Source organism: Seriola aureovittata, chromosome 12 (assembly GCF_021018895.1).
Source record: "Seriola aureovittata isolate HTS-2021-v1 ecotype China chromosome 12, ASM2101889v1, whole genome shotgun sequence".
Classification (NCBI taxonomy): Eukaryota; Metazoa; Chordata; class Actinopteri; order Carangiformes; family Carangidae; genus Seriola; species Seriola aureovittata.
The window spans coordinates 2,388,868-2,404,882 of record NC_079375.1 but is presented as its reverse complement, the minus strand read 5'-3'; the positions used below and the strand labels follow the sequence as shown (position 1 = coordinate 2,404,882).

The 16,015-nt window shown below is 39.3% G+C and overlaps 2 protein-coding genes across 2 annotated transcripts in view; one reads left to right on the top strand and one right to left on the bottom strand.

The window, feature by feature from the left end:
• The window catches only part of dnaaf11 (dynein axonemal assembly factor 11), a 40,925-nt gene extending 31,587 nt beyond the window's left edge, over window positions 1–9,338 (bottom strand). Inside the window, exons 1-7 of the mRNA XM_056391399.1 lie at window positions 9,215–9,338; window positions 8,443–8,528; window positions 6,550–6,717; window positions 6,177–6,254; window positions 5,664–5,836; window positions 4,643–4,851; window positions 3,924–4,109 (exon numbers count right to left, since the gene is read on the bottom strand). Of these exons, the coding sequence (XP_056247374.1) occupies window positions 3,924–4,109; window positions 4,643–4,851; window positions 5,664–5,836; window positions 6,177–6,254; window positions 6,550–6,717; window positions 8,443–8,452 (824 nt within the window). The 5' untranslated portion in view covers window positions 8,453–8,528; window positions 9,215–9,338. The remainder of the gene's footprint in view (window positions 1–3,923; window positions 4,110–4,642; window positions 4,852–5,663; window positions 5,837–6,176; window positions 6,255–6,549; window positions 6,718–8,442; window positions 8,529–9,214) is intronic.
• Window positions 9,339–9,472: 134 nt separating this feature from the next.
• LOC130178851 (zinc finger protein 205-like) lies at window positions 9,473–13,337 on the top strand. Its single transcript, XM_056391401.1, has 4 exons — window positions 9,473–9,754; window positions 10,960–11,075; window positions 11,773–11,893; window positions 12,069–13,337. Exons 1-4 carry the CDS (start codon window positions 9,481–9,483, stop codon window positions 12,899–12,901), a joined length of 1,344 nt encoding a protein of 447 aa, XP_056247376.1. The 5' UTR covers window positions 9,473–9,480; the 3' UTR covers window positions 12,902–13,337.
• The last annotated feature ends 2,678 nt before the right edge of the window (window positions 13,338–16,015 follow it).

Sequence of the window (16,015 nt, the reverse complement as noted above, 5' to 3'; positions counted from 1 at the left end):
CACTGTTCATAAAGATTCAGCCTCAATGACTCTATGCTTTTAAACATTTTGATATGGATCCGTTTCATTTGTTAATTTAAAGACACAAGACTCAGATGTTTGTGTTTATGGAGTGAGATATTTTACAGTGTAACTTGACAGTGTTCTCTGGAGGACAAACCAGGTAACTATGGAAACACTAAATCATCTCAAACATATCTTTGGCATTTTTCTACTGTAATTTGCTATTTCCTATCGGCCCACATACAAACTAACACAGACATACAGATAAATCTGCAGTAACAATGCTCCACTGGAAACCAGTTCACTCAGTCACTTCTTACTATGAGCAATGGGCTCCAATTGGTCCTATCTGGTTATTTATGTATTGTGGTAGAGCAGTTAACTTAATGTTTCTCATGTTAATGAAAAAAAGTCGTCAATCTAACACTAACACTCATGAGTGTAGCTACAGAAGCTGTGTAGAAAGATACCTCATCTACAAATCTCTGAGTGGCTCACTTGTTTTTCCAACTTCAATCACTGAACAGATCAGAGAGGTGGCTGGTGATTCAGAGGTCATTTACACAGTCCAGATGAAGCAGAGTAGCTGAGATCTTAAGTCTTACAACTCTTCATAAATGCAACTATTCATACATGATAATTTTATCTAACTTTGATCGTTGCATATTTAGTCATATTAATTGCTATAAAGATAAAGTTTTAAAACGTTATAAATCCAGTAAGGGAGACCGGGGATGGTTATAACATGGGTCAGTTGTAACATTTCCAATTTCTCCAATCAGGAACAAGTTACGAATCACCTGTGAGGAAGTAGCTCCCTATGATAGACACAGAATATTATAGACGGAAAAAAATAATTTTGAAGTAAGAAAGTTTTTGTTTTGTACTTAATCTATTTTGTCTGCTCTGTAGTTAAACAGTCTATGTAGATATTGCTAATGTTTCAGCTGTTAGGTGTAAGTTAAGCTAAAGTTCAAGCTAGTTCATGGCTAAAAGAGTCTGGTTTAAGTAATACAATAATAACATAACATCACACACACAAACACACACACACACACACATACAAAAATGTTCAATTATTGAAGCTTGTGAACAGTGGTTCAGTTTTATTATTATGTTCAAATATCATTACCATGACTGGCAGTAACTAACCAACTAACATATTTGGCTCACACACACACACACACATACACACACACATACGCACACACACACGCACACACACACACACGCGCACACAAACACACACACATACATACTTACATACACACATCATGATGTTACACTTCCCCGAAGTATATGTTCCAACTAACCCGGACTAAACCAGACTAAACCATGAATTTCCTGTTTGTGTTGCAGAGGTAACACCTACACCATTCAATAGCAGACACAGGAACTATTTTGTATCACATTTTGAACACACTGGCTTAAAAGAGCTGCAAGATACAGACAGAAATGTCAAAGATGTTATAACCCAGGGCCCCAATGGGGGGAGGACCCTCGAAAAGCCTGGGTTGAAAAGTTGTTTTGTGTTTGCAATTTTCTTTTTCTAAGTCATTAATGTCTTTAGTAACTTTGAATTGGCTGAATAAAACGTTTGAGTGACTGAACTTTATATACAAAAAAAAATAGTGGTGGCTCACTGTACCTAGCAAAGCTTAACATCATGAAACACAGTGCGCTTAGTTTCAGAAACAGCCACAGACAGTGGAGCAGGTCCCTCATCATCTCCTGATGTTACTGAGGATGTGAGACAAGGTGAGCTCATATAGTGACATATCACAGATTATTATTACTTGTTTAAATGTGGTATGAACAGTTCATTAGTGACTATCCTAATAACCACTGCAGATCCATGTGTGTCACCCAAGTATTTGTAAAAGATTTTTTTTGAAGATACTTGAGATACATGGATCAAAAGAGGAAGAGGGCCCAGAGACTGATTTTGCATAGGTCACCAAAGTATTCTGTGCTCCTCAGTTCTGACACCTGATAACACTGTCTGTAAATCATTCAGGACTATTGGCACCCTCCAGCTGATTCATTAGTCACAAAGGTATGAGTGAGACTTCAGAACTAAATCCTCTGTGACCCTGTGAACTGGCTCTCGGCTCCTCCAGCCTTCAGCACTAGCTCCTCGCAGAGAACAGCTTGTTCCTGCTGCAGCGATGTGGCCTCATCTGTCCTGCTAATCGCTGTGTCAAACGTAATATTTATGTCGCATTTCTGCTGTTCAACTGAAAACAAATTGTACCGACCTCAGCCAGTCATTAAAGTGATTGACTGATCTATTCCCCTGGTGATTGGCTGAGAAGGCAGCACATGTCTTCACCTGTGGCCTCAGCACAATTCAGAGTCAATATCACTGAAAAATGGTTCAAAGCCTAAATTCAGCTACTGGGTCACTTTACACTACATGGCCAAAAGAATGTGGACACATAGTGTTTGTCTCTTTGTTTCACCTCCAGAAAGAAACAGTTTTCTCAGTTTGTTGTGGAATATAGCTGCAACAAATGATTGTTTTCATTATCAGTTAATCTGCAGATAATTTTCTTGATTAATCGATGAACCTTTATTCCTTACACACACACACACACACACACACTAGAATCTGACATACAGATGGCCATGAACAACCTAATCTACAAATAAAATAAATAGCAACACACTTATTGACTATGTTGTTGTCAAAAACTCCACCACTCAAAGTGCTTTACAATACATCCACACATTCATACATCCCATACACACACTCACACACTGATGGAGCAGCCGTCAGGGGGAAATTGGGGTTCAGTATCTTGCCCAAGGACCTTCTGGTTGGTGGACAACCTTCTGAGCTACAGTCACATATATAAGCCATGCATCAGCCAGAAAAGCCTGCAGTATTTATGATATATTAAGAATCTCTTCAGCTGTTTTTTTTTAGTGTTATCATATCCAGGGATTTGTTAATAAATGATAAGAAATTGTTCTGTTGAGTGGCCACCACCCTGTACACACCCCTTCTCTTTTTTCTAACACTGCTTATTCTTCAGACAAGACAGTTTGGCTTTTTGAGTACACACCAGCCTCTCCTCCACCCTCAGCCAGGACAGACCAGCATGCAGTCCCTAAAGCTTCCTCATCCGTCACATATGAGGAGAAACTGAGCTTTTCCCCTGAATGTGAGTCAGTGTGAGTCAGAGAGGACAGCGCTGTGCTGCACCAATGCTTGATGTTATTGTGACACCCAGTGGCTCAGATAGTGAACTGCAGTCAAATAGTCTAAGACCCCAAAAAATGTTTTCTATTTTTTAAGCTCATAAAATAAAAAGTGACAGACTGTTAACATCTTGAGAAAGGCTCATTTAATGTCTGTGTCAGGGGTTGTATTTACTAAATTCTTTATTGTATATATTTTTATTTTTATAGAGCACATGTACAGAACAGCCTACATTGACATTACATTGTATATTGTTATTGTACATAGTATTTCTAATTATCTATTCTTATTTTATTTCTTATTACATTTTTCCCCTTGCACTGCTTGTCTTGTCTTAACTTATCTTACCTTCACTTCAAAAATCAACAATTAACAATCAATAATCGGTAGAGTTTGAGTTTAAAACAGCCAAGTTAAATTGTGTGTTTTGTCCAACTCATCAGTGCTGACACTGAGAACATACTTCAGGCCTTTCTGTTCAGGGAATCTTCCATCTACAAGTAGTGGATGGGCTTTTGTTTACTGCTCAGGCTGAAGACGAGTCATGGTCAGAGTTTATTGCGGTCACTAAACACCACCTACTTTTAAGCGGGTACGTCTAAAAGGTTACATCACCTATATGTGGTAACCATGGGTGTGTGGTGCTTTAATGAGATCAATCAAACTCAATTTAAGGGACAAAACAACACATGGGATGAAAGTCAAAAACACTTACTTCTCCTTCGCCCTCCTCTTCTCCTCCAGGTGGCGGTGAGCCTCTAGACGGGATTCAGGGGTGAAAGAACACGGTGTGTTCCAGAACTCCTTCTCCTGTTGCTCCTCGTCTAACTCAGAGCTCGTCAGCGGCAGCTTTGTGTTCTCCTCCATCTCTTGGTTCTCCTTATTCTCCTCTGACCCTGGACTACAGAGATGGAAAAGATCCAGCGACTTCAGGTTGACTGTAACATTTCGGATCATCATGATTTAACTTGAATCTTTCAGGTCAGTGCAGAGCTCAATGCTTTAGGGGCAGTTCAATAAAAGAATCACTTCCTGCTCTAGTTGTTTACTTTAGTTTCTGTACCTGAATAGTTCTGCTTTTGAAACATTTTACTTTTCGTCACTTTATTTCAGAGGTTGTCAGGTCAGGTCAGTTTTATTAATGCAGCCCAAAATCATTAATTCCTCAACCTGCTTTAAGATCTTGACAACATGGGACACCTTCTGTTCTTAGAGCCTCAAGGGAAATATGTTTTTACTCTGGATAAATATGGCTGCTGTCTACACACAGCTTTTTATTCAACTCAATCACACAATAATCTTTACATAATCATGTAAAATTTGTTAACTTAGACAGGCTGCTGTGGAATAATCAGATTTGTTGATCACAAAAATATTGATAAACACTCCACAGCAGCAGGAAGTTGGCTGTACTATGAAGCTGTTTGGACTCACACTCTGCTGCTGATGTCACTGTCAAAGCCTTCTTTCTTCTCATTGTTTCCCGTCTCCTCTCCTGCAGCCTTCCTCTGCGCCTCCTCTTTCTCCTCAGCTCTCCTCTTCAGGTATTCCCTCTCCTGCTCCGAGACTCGCCTCTTCACCTCCTCCAGTCCCTGAGCAGCTCGAATCCTCTCTGAGCGGCTGATCTCTGTCCCGTCCAGCCACTGAGAACATGGACAAACAGCTCGTTGATCTTTAAAAAGATTTCTATGCAACAGTTAATTCAAGTCTATCACCAGTAAAGTCTCATCTTGTAGTTTTGGCCGCTCTTTAGTATTTATTGAACACTGTACTCCCCGCTCGTGTTTCTTGTCCTGTTAAACTTTTGAAGTAATTAACTTGGTGAGTTCAATGTTATGGTCAAAACTAAAAAAGCAATTAGGATATTTAACTGTTTCAAAAACTGCTGGGCCAAAAATATGAATGAACTGGTATTCTGACTGGATGACTGACAGGCAAACTGTTCTCTCTGCTCTTTCTTTCATTTTTTATTGTCAATTTATGAAATAAAAAACTATAAAATAAAAGTGTTGTTGTAATCCATACTGAAAATGTATATGCTACATTTTCTCATTGTCTTTATCATTTTGGTTCAACAGAAAAACTCTGTTGTATCTGCAGATTAATTGCAACTAAAAATGATTTTCATCTTTGATGTATCTGCAATTTAGTTAGTCAGTTATTTGGTCTAAAAACTGGTCAAATTCACATTTTCTCAGAGCTGACGATGACATCTTCAAGCTCCTTGTTTTGTCAAACCAACAGAACAAAACTCAGATATTTAGTTTACAATGATATGAAATCAAGAAAATCAGCAAATCCTCACATTTCTGCACATTTTTGTCAGTTTCTCTTGATAATTGGTTTAAACAGTTTGACAATTGTGTAAACTGATAATCGTTTCAGATTTAAATTGTCATTACATCCTCCCAGTCTCTGATTTTCTAGACTTCAGGGGCAGGAACAGACAAGTTACCTTGAGTTGGGGCAGAGAGGCCACCACATACTGCCTGTAGCCCTCAAACTCAGTGCAGGGGTTCCCCACGAGGAACAGCTCTCTAAGGTGGATGTTGTGCTTCAGAGACTCAACGCTGCTCAGACGACCAACGAAGTTCACCGTCAGGTCCAATTTCTGGAGGCTCTCGCAGCCTGAGGACGCGAGACAGTCATAATTGTAACTGAAACATTTGGTTAATCAACAGGAAATTATGTAATTAATACCTAATTCTACCACTGACTAGAAATTGATATAATGTATAGATTATATTCATCATGATATTAAACACTGATGAATTATCTGTAGAAATTAGCATAATAAACAGTTAAATTAATAGTAATTTAAATTGTCAAAATGCTTTAAAATGATAAAGGTTAAAAGGAAAGGAAGATTCATTCAGCTAAATTTCATTTTAAAAAATAACCTCATTCATCTCCAGCAAAGTGGAACGAAATACACCGAAACACCACTGTGTGTGTTTTACATACTGACCTTCAAGGTTTTCAATGACTTCAATGTTGTTCAAGGCCAGATTCAAATACTCCAGTTTCTTCAGGCGACCAACATTCTCTACATGAACAAATATGATATTAAAGAAAAGACAGAACACAATCATGTCAGTGGAAAAGACGTCTGTTAAAACTAGGTGAATATAACTGAATTTAATGTCTAATGGTTACATACAGCTGTTGGTTCAATATCATTTGAATGAGTCCATTTCAACACGTGGTTAAGACCAGTGTTAGATTAAAATACAGTAATTTAAATATACAGCTTTATGTAACCTAGACGTCCAAAATCTTCCATTTTCCAATTAAATTTTACCCAGAAATCTTTGGACCTGAGCCACAGTCTGATGTCTCACCTATCCTGGGGACGAGGTTGTTTTGCAAGTAGAGGATCTTCAGGTCCCTGCACCACCTGTCCAGGTGTTCGATCCTCTCGATGTCCTGCTGATGCAGAGAAACTTCCTCCAAGGAGAAGATCTCACACTCGTTGTGCTCAGCTCGCCGACGGACCATGTCCTCTGTGACTGGACGACAAAAAAGACAAAAAACACACAATTCATGCATAAGGTCAACACACAACACAACAAAACATCAGCAGGGACAGAGGTGTCACTGTGTTTCTGAGGTTGCATTATTACTGCTATTGTATCACTATTACTGTGATCACTAGGGCAGCAGGAAGTGTTGTTATTTTTAAAAGCAAATTTAAGACCTTCCTTTGTAGACTATTGAATTTTATTTGATCTATATTCCTATTTATGTATATATTTTAAGCTGTTTTAATAGTTTGTACTTTTATTATTTTTTATTTTCTGGATTATTTCCCATAATACCCTACTTTTATCTTTGGTTATTTAATTTATTTATACTTTCATTTCTGGTTTTACTCACTTCCAAACATTGTTTTAGCATTTTATTATTTCATCTTTACTATTTTGTCTTCATTTTCATTTGATTTTTAATATCGTACCTTTTATTTCTGGGTTGACTCACTTCTTTATCTTTGTTTTCCAGAGTAGTCAGTGTTTCCTCAGTTTCTGTCTTTTTATTGTTTTTTATTATCAGTAATTTATTCTTTTGTTCATAAAAATGTGTGTGTGTTTGTGTGTGTGTGTGGGGGGGTAACACTGTGTTACATTGTTTGTATGAAAAATGCTATACAAATAAATGCTGATTGATTGATTGATTGGTTGATTGATTGGTTGGTTGGTTGATTGATTGATTGATTGATTGATTGATTGATTGATTGATTGATTGATTGATTGATTAATAGATTGATTGATTGATACTGATGCTGCTGGATTCTTTTTGCTACAGATATTCAGCTATATCTAAAACTACTTTTGGCTGAAATCCATATTAAGTAATATTTCAGTAACTCATGGGGCATTTTCAATAATTAGTGTTACCCTTATCCAAAGAAGAAAGACTACAAGCCAGTGCTCACTTGAAAACATTGATGTTAAAGACCACAAAAACCAAGCCAGAAACATTGGTGTCAATTTTAGCTTGTTTTAATGAAGTATTTGTGGTTTTAATTGCATTTTAAAATGATCTATTATTTGTAATGTTTTTGTACTTCAAATCCATGAAGCTTTGTGAGTTCTCTTTTCCATTATTTCAAATTTAAAAGCATGTATGAATCGTGCTTCAAAACAAAAAGATTATTATGATGATTATTATCATTAATATTATTTTGAGTGTCTAGCCTTAAATCATTTTGAATTAACCTGCCGCTAACGGGTGATGTCAAAATAAACTTGCCTTTCCATCTATATTTAATAAAGATAGTCAACTTTCAAATGGAGATTAATATTGGTAGTGCAGTAAGACAGGAGCGTTAGTAGTTGCAGTAACTAGTGTGTTAATTGTAATGGTGACTGGCAGCAGTGGTGGTTCCAGGTTAAGTTAGCAGCAGTAACAGCGATAGTAAAACAAATATTACTAACAGCCAATAAGACCTACATTATAGATAACTAACAAATGTTACTAGCGTTTTTTAAGCTGGCACATTAACTGTCGCTAACGTTAACGACTATGAAGAAATTGAGCCAAGAGTGCTAGCTAACTGACCGACTCTTAGCTCCGCTCAGAACCGTAACTGCGGCTCCGAAATTCCCAAACTACAAACTTCACTACCAGGAAAAAACTGTCAAGAAAGGTGTTTAATTAGCATTTATTAACAGTAAACACGTAGTAAAAAATATTGTGTTTTTAGGAGGAGTTTTTATGCTGTTTTTTAAACTTACTGTAAACCATCTTCGTCTGTTGTCAGTCGTTGTTGTAGAAACCGACCTGGTGCTGCGTTCCAGTGCTGTGGGAAACTACTGCATAGCTAACAGGTGACCGACAAGAACAAAAACACAGCGATTATTTTTGCACGTAATTAGCGTGGTACATTTCAATATATCATTGGGAAACGTTTCCTTTCCTCCAAAGCTATACGTCACAAAGGTCATGATCCCAGTATTATTCTTTTCTGGTCTTTTCTGAGACTGAGAATTTGGAGTTGGAATGCATTTGTGGTCTGCATTTTTAAAAGACTGGTTTAAATACTTTTACCCCCAGAATATTTAGGCTGAGGTTCTGGATCTGGTCTGATCTCTTTCAGATCAGGTCTCCCTTTTTGTCTGTTTAGGATCAGTTTCAAACATTTTGAGGGAATCCTGTGATCTCAACATCATCTGGGTTGATTCCATCATATTTATGTTTGTTAATAAAACTCCAATATGTCACAGAATAGTAAAATGTATCAGACTTTGTTCTTAGTTTCTAACTGAAATTATGAGGCAAAAGTTTTTCTTTTAACAGAGTGGAAATGATGAAATCCAAATATCAGAGAGAAAATATTTCTTATACTATCAAAAATAATAATTTTAAATATAATAAATACTCATCTCTATATAATCTATTGTTTTGTGGTGTTGCTTTTTATTTGCTTATTTTTAAAAATCGAAACTGTAGTTTACAAGGAACACACGAAGGCACCACTCGCTGTTTTAGCATAGTTTTTACTCTGACCTTTTATTTTGAAAGTAGCTTTACGGAAGTGGCTCAACGACACGCGGAGGAGGAGACAACCGACTAACAACAAACAACAACGGGTAACTGCAGCATCCATCCGCGTCTCTCAGGCGGACCAGACGCTCACTGCTCGGTCTAAACAAGGACTAATTCACCGCGAGCAGCACAACGGACGCTGATCTCCTCTTTGCACGCGCCGTGTTTTGCTGATGTTGATTTAATTCACGTTCCGGGCGATTGTTGACTTTACACGTCCGCTCAAGATGACGAGTTACAAGGCGTTCCATGCTCAGTTGACGTCCATCATGGAGGCACTGGCCAAAGCGGCCGTGGCGGAGATCTGCGAGCTGGTGGATGAGAGCTACGCCGTGTTGCAGCTGGAGATCAACCGGAGCCACAAGGAGAACGAGGCGCTGAGGAGGAAGCTGGAGATGATCGAGACCATCATCGCCCGGGGACACCGGGGCAGCATCGCGATGCTGGATTACGGCGAGCCGGTGGTAGAGGCCGGCGGGGGGCTGATGGATTTCACTGTCGGTGAGTTCCCACCGGAGGAGATTCACTCAGGTTCACCCACCGGTGATGGTGGCAGGATGTGCACTGTGATGAATGGAGTCCTCATCGCTGCCGTTGTTCCGTACACACAGAGCGCTACTCACAACCCCCACAGGAAAACGGTTGAAAAACGTTTCTACTCAGCATATATGTTATTCTCAGCATCACATAATTGCTGATTTGTAGGGTCATTTACAAATTCGGCTGCACCCATTGTCAACTTTTTCAACCGTTTTATCTGTTCAGTACCGCTGTCTTCTGATCCACGCAAAGCATACAACAGTAGAGACAGTCAGCAGTTATCCAAGTTACTAATTTTATTGAACAAATTGTTTCCCCCTATATGATGAATGCCGAATTGAAGACTTGATCTGAAATATTCAGAAAACGCATCGAGACAGTTAATTTATTCCGAGCATATGATACAGAAAATTAAAACAGTTTAACAGTAAGAGTACTGAACCTAGTCTGTTATTTGCCACTATAAAGAATATGAATATGCTCAAATAATTCAGCTACACAATACAACATGAACCATCTCTCCAGAGGTGACCAGAGGTGGAAAGTAACCAAGATTTAGTCAAGTACGATTTGGAAATACTTGAGCTTTACTTGAGTATTTCCATTTTCTGCTAGTTTGCACTTCTACTCCGAAACATACATACATATTGAAGTAATTAATTATACAAAACATAAACAACAATTAAATAATGTATTATTACAAGTTAAGGGGAGACCATTGTTGATCCCTGGGGAGAAATTCACACATCACCCAACAGTATAGTAATAAGTGATGTACACATTTTTAATTTCACTTAACTGCTATTTTTTGTTTTGTGGTATTTTTAAGTATTTAAAATGTACATATAACATTGTTTATCTTTTTTTAAGTATTTGGTACTGTCATTTTGCAGTTTTTCTTTCTTTGCACTGTCACTCTGCTGTAATACTGCTAATTTCCCCACTGTGTTACTAATACAGGAATATCTTATCTTCATAATCCAATGAAAATTTGTACTTATACCCAGCAGTAAACTACACTGACACCTGGAACTAAAACAGTCAGTCACACTCATCCCTCTGGGATCAGTCACACTCACCTAGAACCCCTTCAAAGATGCTCGATGCTCCCCCGCATTTAGTTTAATGAATCAGTATAATAAGTGTCTTTTGTTTTTCTCACCCAGAATGTGCCTTACCAACTGCAGGGGCTGTCAAACAGCCGAAAGCCTCGAGTCTCAAAAGGCGTGGACGGGTTCCCGCTTTAGAGGCGGCGACAGACGTGAAACCTGTGACTAAAGAGGTGAGAGCAAGTCAACACAGCACAGGTCCAACATGAGGCTTCCTAATGTTTCCTCTCAGCTTTGACAACCTCTCTCCTCATGGGTATCATCTCTGATTGACAGCCCAGATGACTACTCACCAAACCATGGTGAAAATGTCACAATACTTCATGTATTACAGCTGAAGCTTTTGCTAAATCTTAGAGAGGTTGGGGCATAAATCCCTGGGTTAAAGTTAAAGTTAAATTTCCAGGGAGATTTTCAGCTCACTGTAATGTAGCTTTAAGTCCATTACAAGAAAACTATTAAAGGTCCCATATAGTATAAAGGCAGGTGTCCATGTTTTGTTTGATTATAAAGCAGGTCTAGGTTCTATATTAATACTGTGAAAGTATCAAAGCGACAGTCCAAAGAAAAATGCACACAGCCTGTATTCAGAAACTGAGCCTTAAAACCAGCCGTCAGGACTTCTGCAACTTTGTGATGTCACAACAAAGCAGCCACTGCTCTCAGCCAAGTCCCACCCACCTGGACCCACCATTCAGCCTTGCAGGATTTGGTTTCTCTGAGTGTGTACCTGGAAACTACATTGAGATTGTTTTTGGTTCTTAAAACCACAAATATATCTTCTTATGGATCAACACTTCAGCTAATCTCTCATCATCAACTAGATCCAAATATTGTATAGTGTATTTGACTGTAGTTTTCTCCACTCAGGACACTGTGACAGCTGCCCAGGAGGCAAATGATCAGGATGTAGTTCTGATAAAGGATGAAATGGCAAAAGAGGAGGTGAATGACAATGACGCCACAGACGAGCTGCTTCTCAATGAGGACGGTAAGAGAGGAAACGTTAATAATCCAGCAACAGACACGTTATTCACTGCCACACTCATAAATCATAACTCAGACTACAAAATAAAGTATGTTCACAGGTATCGCAATATGGTATATTTTGCATATGGTGCAGCCCTATTTCTAAACTCAGTGTTTATTGGTGTGTTTGTGTGAAGGGACAGAAGTGCAATCGTCAGAGGAGGGGCCCTCTGGGATCATGATCTCCCCCTCAGCGGCTGACATGAGGCTGTGGGATCAGAGCAGCGACGGACTGTCGGAGCGAGTCGAGCATCAAGACTCCCACAGTGCACCGGGGTCCCCGGGTCATGTGGGGACCGCTGAGAGCAACTCGTCAGATGTCATGTTTGATTTGGCCTCAGAGTCGGACTGTGAAGCTCCGTCCTCAGCCCTCATGAGAAAGCAGTTCCTCCTGGGGTCTGGGGGAAGTCCGACCTCCCTGCCGGGGACCTCTGAGCTGAAGCGGGGCGTGTCTCTGATCAGCTCCCTCCCCTACGACACAGATCTGGATCTCTGTTCCTCATGGACCACTCAGGGTCTGCCCAGCATGATGCCCGTGCCTCAACGGCCGTATCTCAAACCGGACCACCGGCCGTCGCTCCTGGACAAGGTCTCCGACTTGAACGCTGCAGGTTTCCCCTTGGCGCTGGGCCTCGGCGGCTCCAGACTAGACCCTCATGAACTGAACAGATACTGCAGGGACAGGCGCTTCGTCTGCAGCTACTGCGGGAAATGTTTCACGTCGTCTCGGAGCCTGGAGACACACGTGCGCGTGCACACGGGCGAGCGGCCGTACAGCTGCGCCCAGTGCGGGAAGCGCTTCACGCAGTCGGGTCACCTGAAGACGCACCAGAGCGTCCACACCGGGGAGCGGCCGTTCGCCTGCGAGCACTGTGGGAAGAGATTCGCCGGGAAGCAGAACCTGAGGATCCATCAGCAGAAACACCACTCGGCCGAGCAGGGAGCAGGAAGCTCCACACACGAACACTGACTGGAAACATCATGGTACTGTGAGGTACCAAGGACACTTGATCTCTAAACTGTGACGTCCTGCTGTTACTGTTACTTGACTGCTCATTTAAACCGATAGGTTTAGGGTAAAGGTATTTTAACGAGGTTTTAGAGGAACTTGTACTTTTACATAGAAAAAGTGATCAGTAGCTCTTACTGTTTCAATTTCAGGCCTTACTTATTTTGAACTGTGAACTGCCTCTGCACAGAAGCAAAGTGGGACTACAACCTCATCCAGATCCATTCTTACCTCAAAAACAAGGTGGCCCTTTTGGAGTCCACATCAGTACTTTACAGGAATCGAGCAACAGCCGCCCGGTGAGAACAGATTCCTGCAGCGCCTACACCTGTAAGAAGCATGAGAATGTGCACTGGTTGGTGTATATCTGGAATTAAACACGTGCGATTGATGAAGAGTTTGCTTCGTTCAGTGTCATAGGTTTTGCTGTGGGAAGGGGGCGGGGCCTGACATCTGGTTGTAGAGTGTAAAAAGTCCCTTTCAGACACAGGGCACCAGGGGCCGGTCGATCAAAACACATCAAGTTAAGATTTTTGGAGAATGCACCATTTTTGTAAACAGCATGGAATCCATTATTCTTTCATTAGTATTGGTATATTTCTCAGTGTTTTTATTATTACTGCGGGATGTTGCGCATTCGTTTTCACCTGCACAGACAACCAATGGCTGTGATTTCTGCAAGCAAGCTTGTCCATTAAAATTGACGTCAGCCATAGCAACAGAGTTGCACTTAACTTACTAGTTTTTCCTTTTCCTTACTAAAAGTTGGTCTCAGCAGCTTTGTGAAGAGGACTCAGTTAGAAACTTTAAGCCTAACTTCGGAGTACTAGTGATAAGATAAAACGCTTTGTGAATACTGGCCCAGAACTATCCCTTTAAGATCTCCTTAAAATGTACATTTAAGTATTTAGGGATTTCTCCTTATCTTAAGGGATCACTTAAAGTCAGTTAAACCATTGCCCAGAAGACCTTAGCAAGCAAAGTAAAGCAAGATACTAAAGGTACGTCTGATCTGTCTTAACTGTAACATGAGCTGAGTTTATAGTGATCAATAAACTCATCCCAAGGAGAGTGTTCCTCGACCAGGAGAAACCCTTAATGATGCAGTAGAGTTGTACTGCTGTAAAATCTTTCACTGCTGCAAATGCCTTAACTTTTTTTCTTAACTAAGGAAACCGTTTTAGAAATTATGTGCAATAACCTTAAGTAACTCCCTCAGCTAAGGATAAATTAAAAAGAAAACTTAAGGTGTTTTGTGCAACCAGCCCCAGACATTTGAAGACATTAGGCTCTGGAAATAATATCAGGCATATTGTCTACACTTTCTGACATTTTAGGGATTAAATGAATAATTAATCAGCAAATTAATTGATGATGACAATGACTCCATATGTTTATATTTATATGTGGTAACATTTGAAATCTTTCTTTGAAAAATTTTGATTAATTTCTCGATTAATTATCAACAATTTTGATAATAATTTCAGTTATTTAACGAGTGAAAAAGGTGAAATTTTGTGCTTTCAGCTTTTCTCAAAAATGAAACATCACTGTAAGCTACGGTGTATAATTATGTAATTGAAAATTCCAGAACAGCCATTAAATGGATCTTGTGGTGAGATTGTTTCGTTTGCTACAGAGATTTCTGTATTTTGAAATTTGAAGATTACTGGTGCAAAAGATGACGACACGAAGATTACTCCAAAGTGCCCATAGGTGTGAATGTGTGCGCAAGTGGTTGGTTGTCTTTATATATGTCAGTCTTATGAAAGACTGGGGTGTGTCCAGGGTGTATACCGCCCTTGCCCAATGTCAGCTGGGATTGGCTCCAGCCCCCCGTGACCCCTAACCCTACAAGGATAAGCAGTATAGATGATGCATGGATGGTGCAAAGATGTTTTCTGACAGTTTTTTTCTTGTTCATTCAGTAAAAAGCCTCTTACCAAGTGACACATGAAAAGTCATTAACTGATGAACATGAAAAAATGCAGCTACAGTGCCTTCACTTAAGTGCTGAGTGCGTCTCTCTACCAGTTAAGTTGGTTTCATCAGTCACTTCAAAGTTAACAAAGTCCAAAAAAATCAGTATTGTTGCTATGGTTACCTGCAGGTTAATAAAGTGAATTGATTTTTGACAGCCAATCAGACGTGAGGATTTTCTGTTGCCAGTGAGAAAGTCAGACATGGTAAAAGGTCGATTCTGAGCCCATTTATCGTGAAGTGAGTAGTATGGCTGCACCTTTGTCTTCTGTTTGTTTCCCATTTACAGTCTAAACAATAGCAGCACACATGAGCTGCTGCTCACCATTCAGACAGGAGAGAAACAGCTTTTCACTCTGCAGACAAAAGAATCTATTTACAAAACACACACACAGGCCACAGGCCTGCTGACTGCTTCACCAAGCCTGCTGGAGTCAGTGTGGAAGAAGCAGGAAATCATTGTTCTCTCAGACAGGTTTTACAGGCCAACTGCAAAAATGAACTCCGTTGAATTAACAAGTGCTGATCCTGGAGGAGGCTGTAGTTAATAAACATAAGAATATATGGATATATATATATATATATCTGTGTTTCACAAACACTGTGGCTACAGAGTACTGTGCCTTCAAACATTCAGCCTCCTCAAGGGAATATTGAAAATACAATTCTTTATGATTTTGGGGATCAAAAGTATTATAATATTAAACAATTATTTTTTCCCACTTTTACTCTATTTCTTCTTATAGATTGTCTGCAATTTTATCCACCAATTTATTCAATTTATTTAGATCTATTTAATTAAATAATTTCTTAAACTGCTTATGTGCTCTATTTTGGTCTTTTTATATCGTTTTAATCAAATTAGTTTTTTTATTTTAACCTAGCTATTTTAAGATTATAGCATTCTTTAAATGTACCTACTTATTTTTTTAACCTATTTGTTAACCTACTTTTTTAAAAAATATTTTTCCCTTTCTATTTTTTTATTCTTAATGCATTCATTTACTGAATTATTTACTCTTTTTTACTGTAGTTTAGTTTATTTACTTTAGTTATTTTTACTTTACAACAGCAGGCTCTTATTTTGAAGTCAGC

Excerpts from the sequence above, each read along its gene's own strand:
- LOC130178851 (XM_056391401.1), top strand. The coding sequence starts at position 9,481 with ATGACGAGTTACAAGGCGTTCCATGCTCAGTTGACGTCCATCATGGAG. Across the intron at positions 9,755-10,959 it reads GCTGATGGATTTCACTGTCG|AATGTGCCTTACCAACTGCA; the intron begins GTGAGTTCCCAC and ends TTTCTCACCCAG. Across the intron at positions 11,894-12,068 it reads GCTGCTTCTCAATGAGGACG|GGACAGAAGTGCAATCGTCA; the intron begins GTAAGAGAGGAA and ends GTTTGTGTGAAG.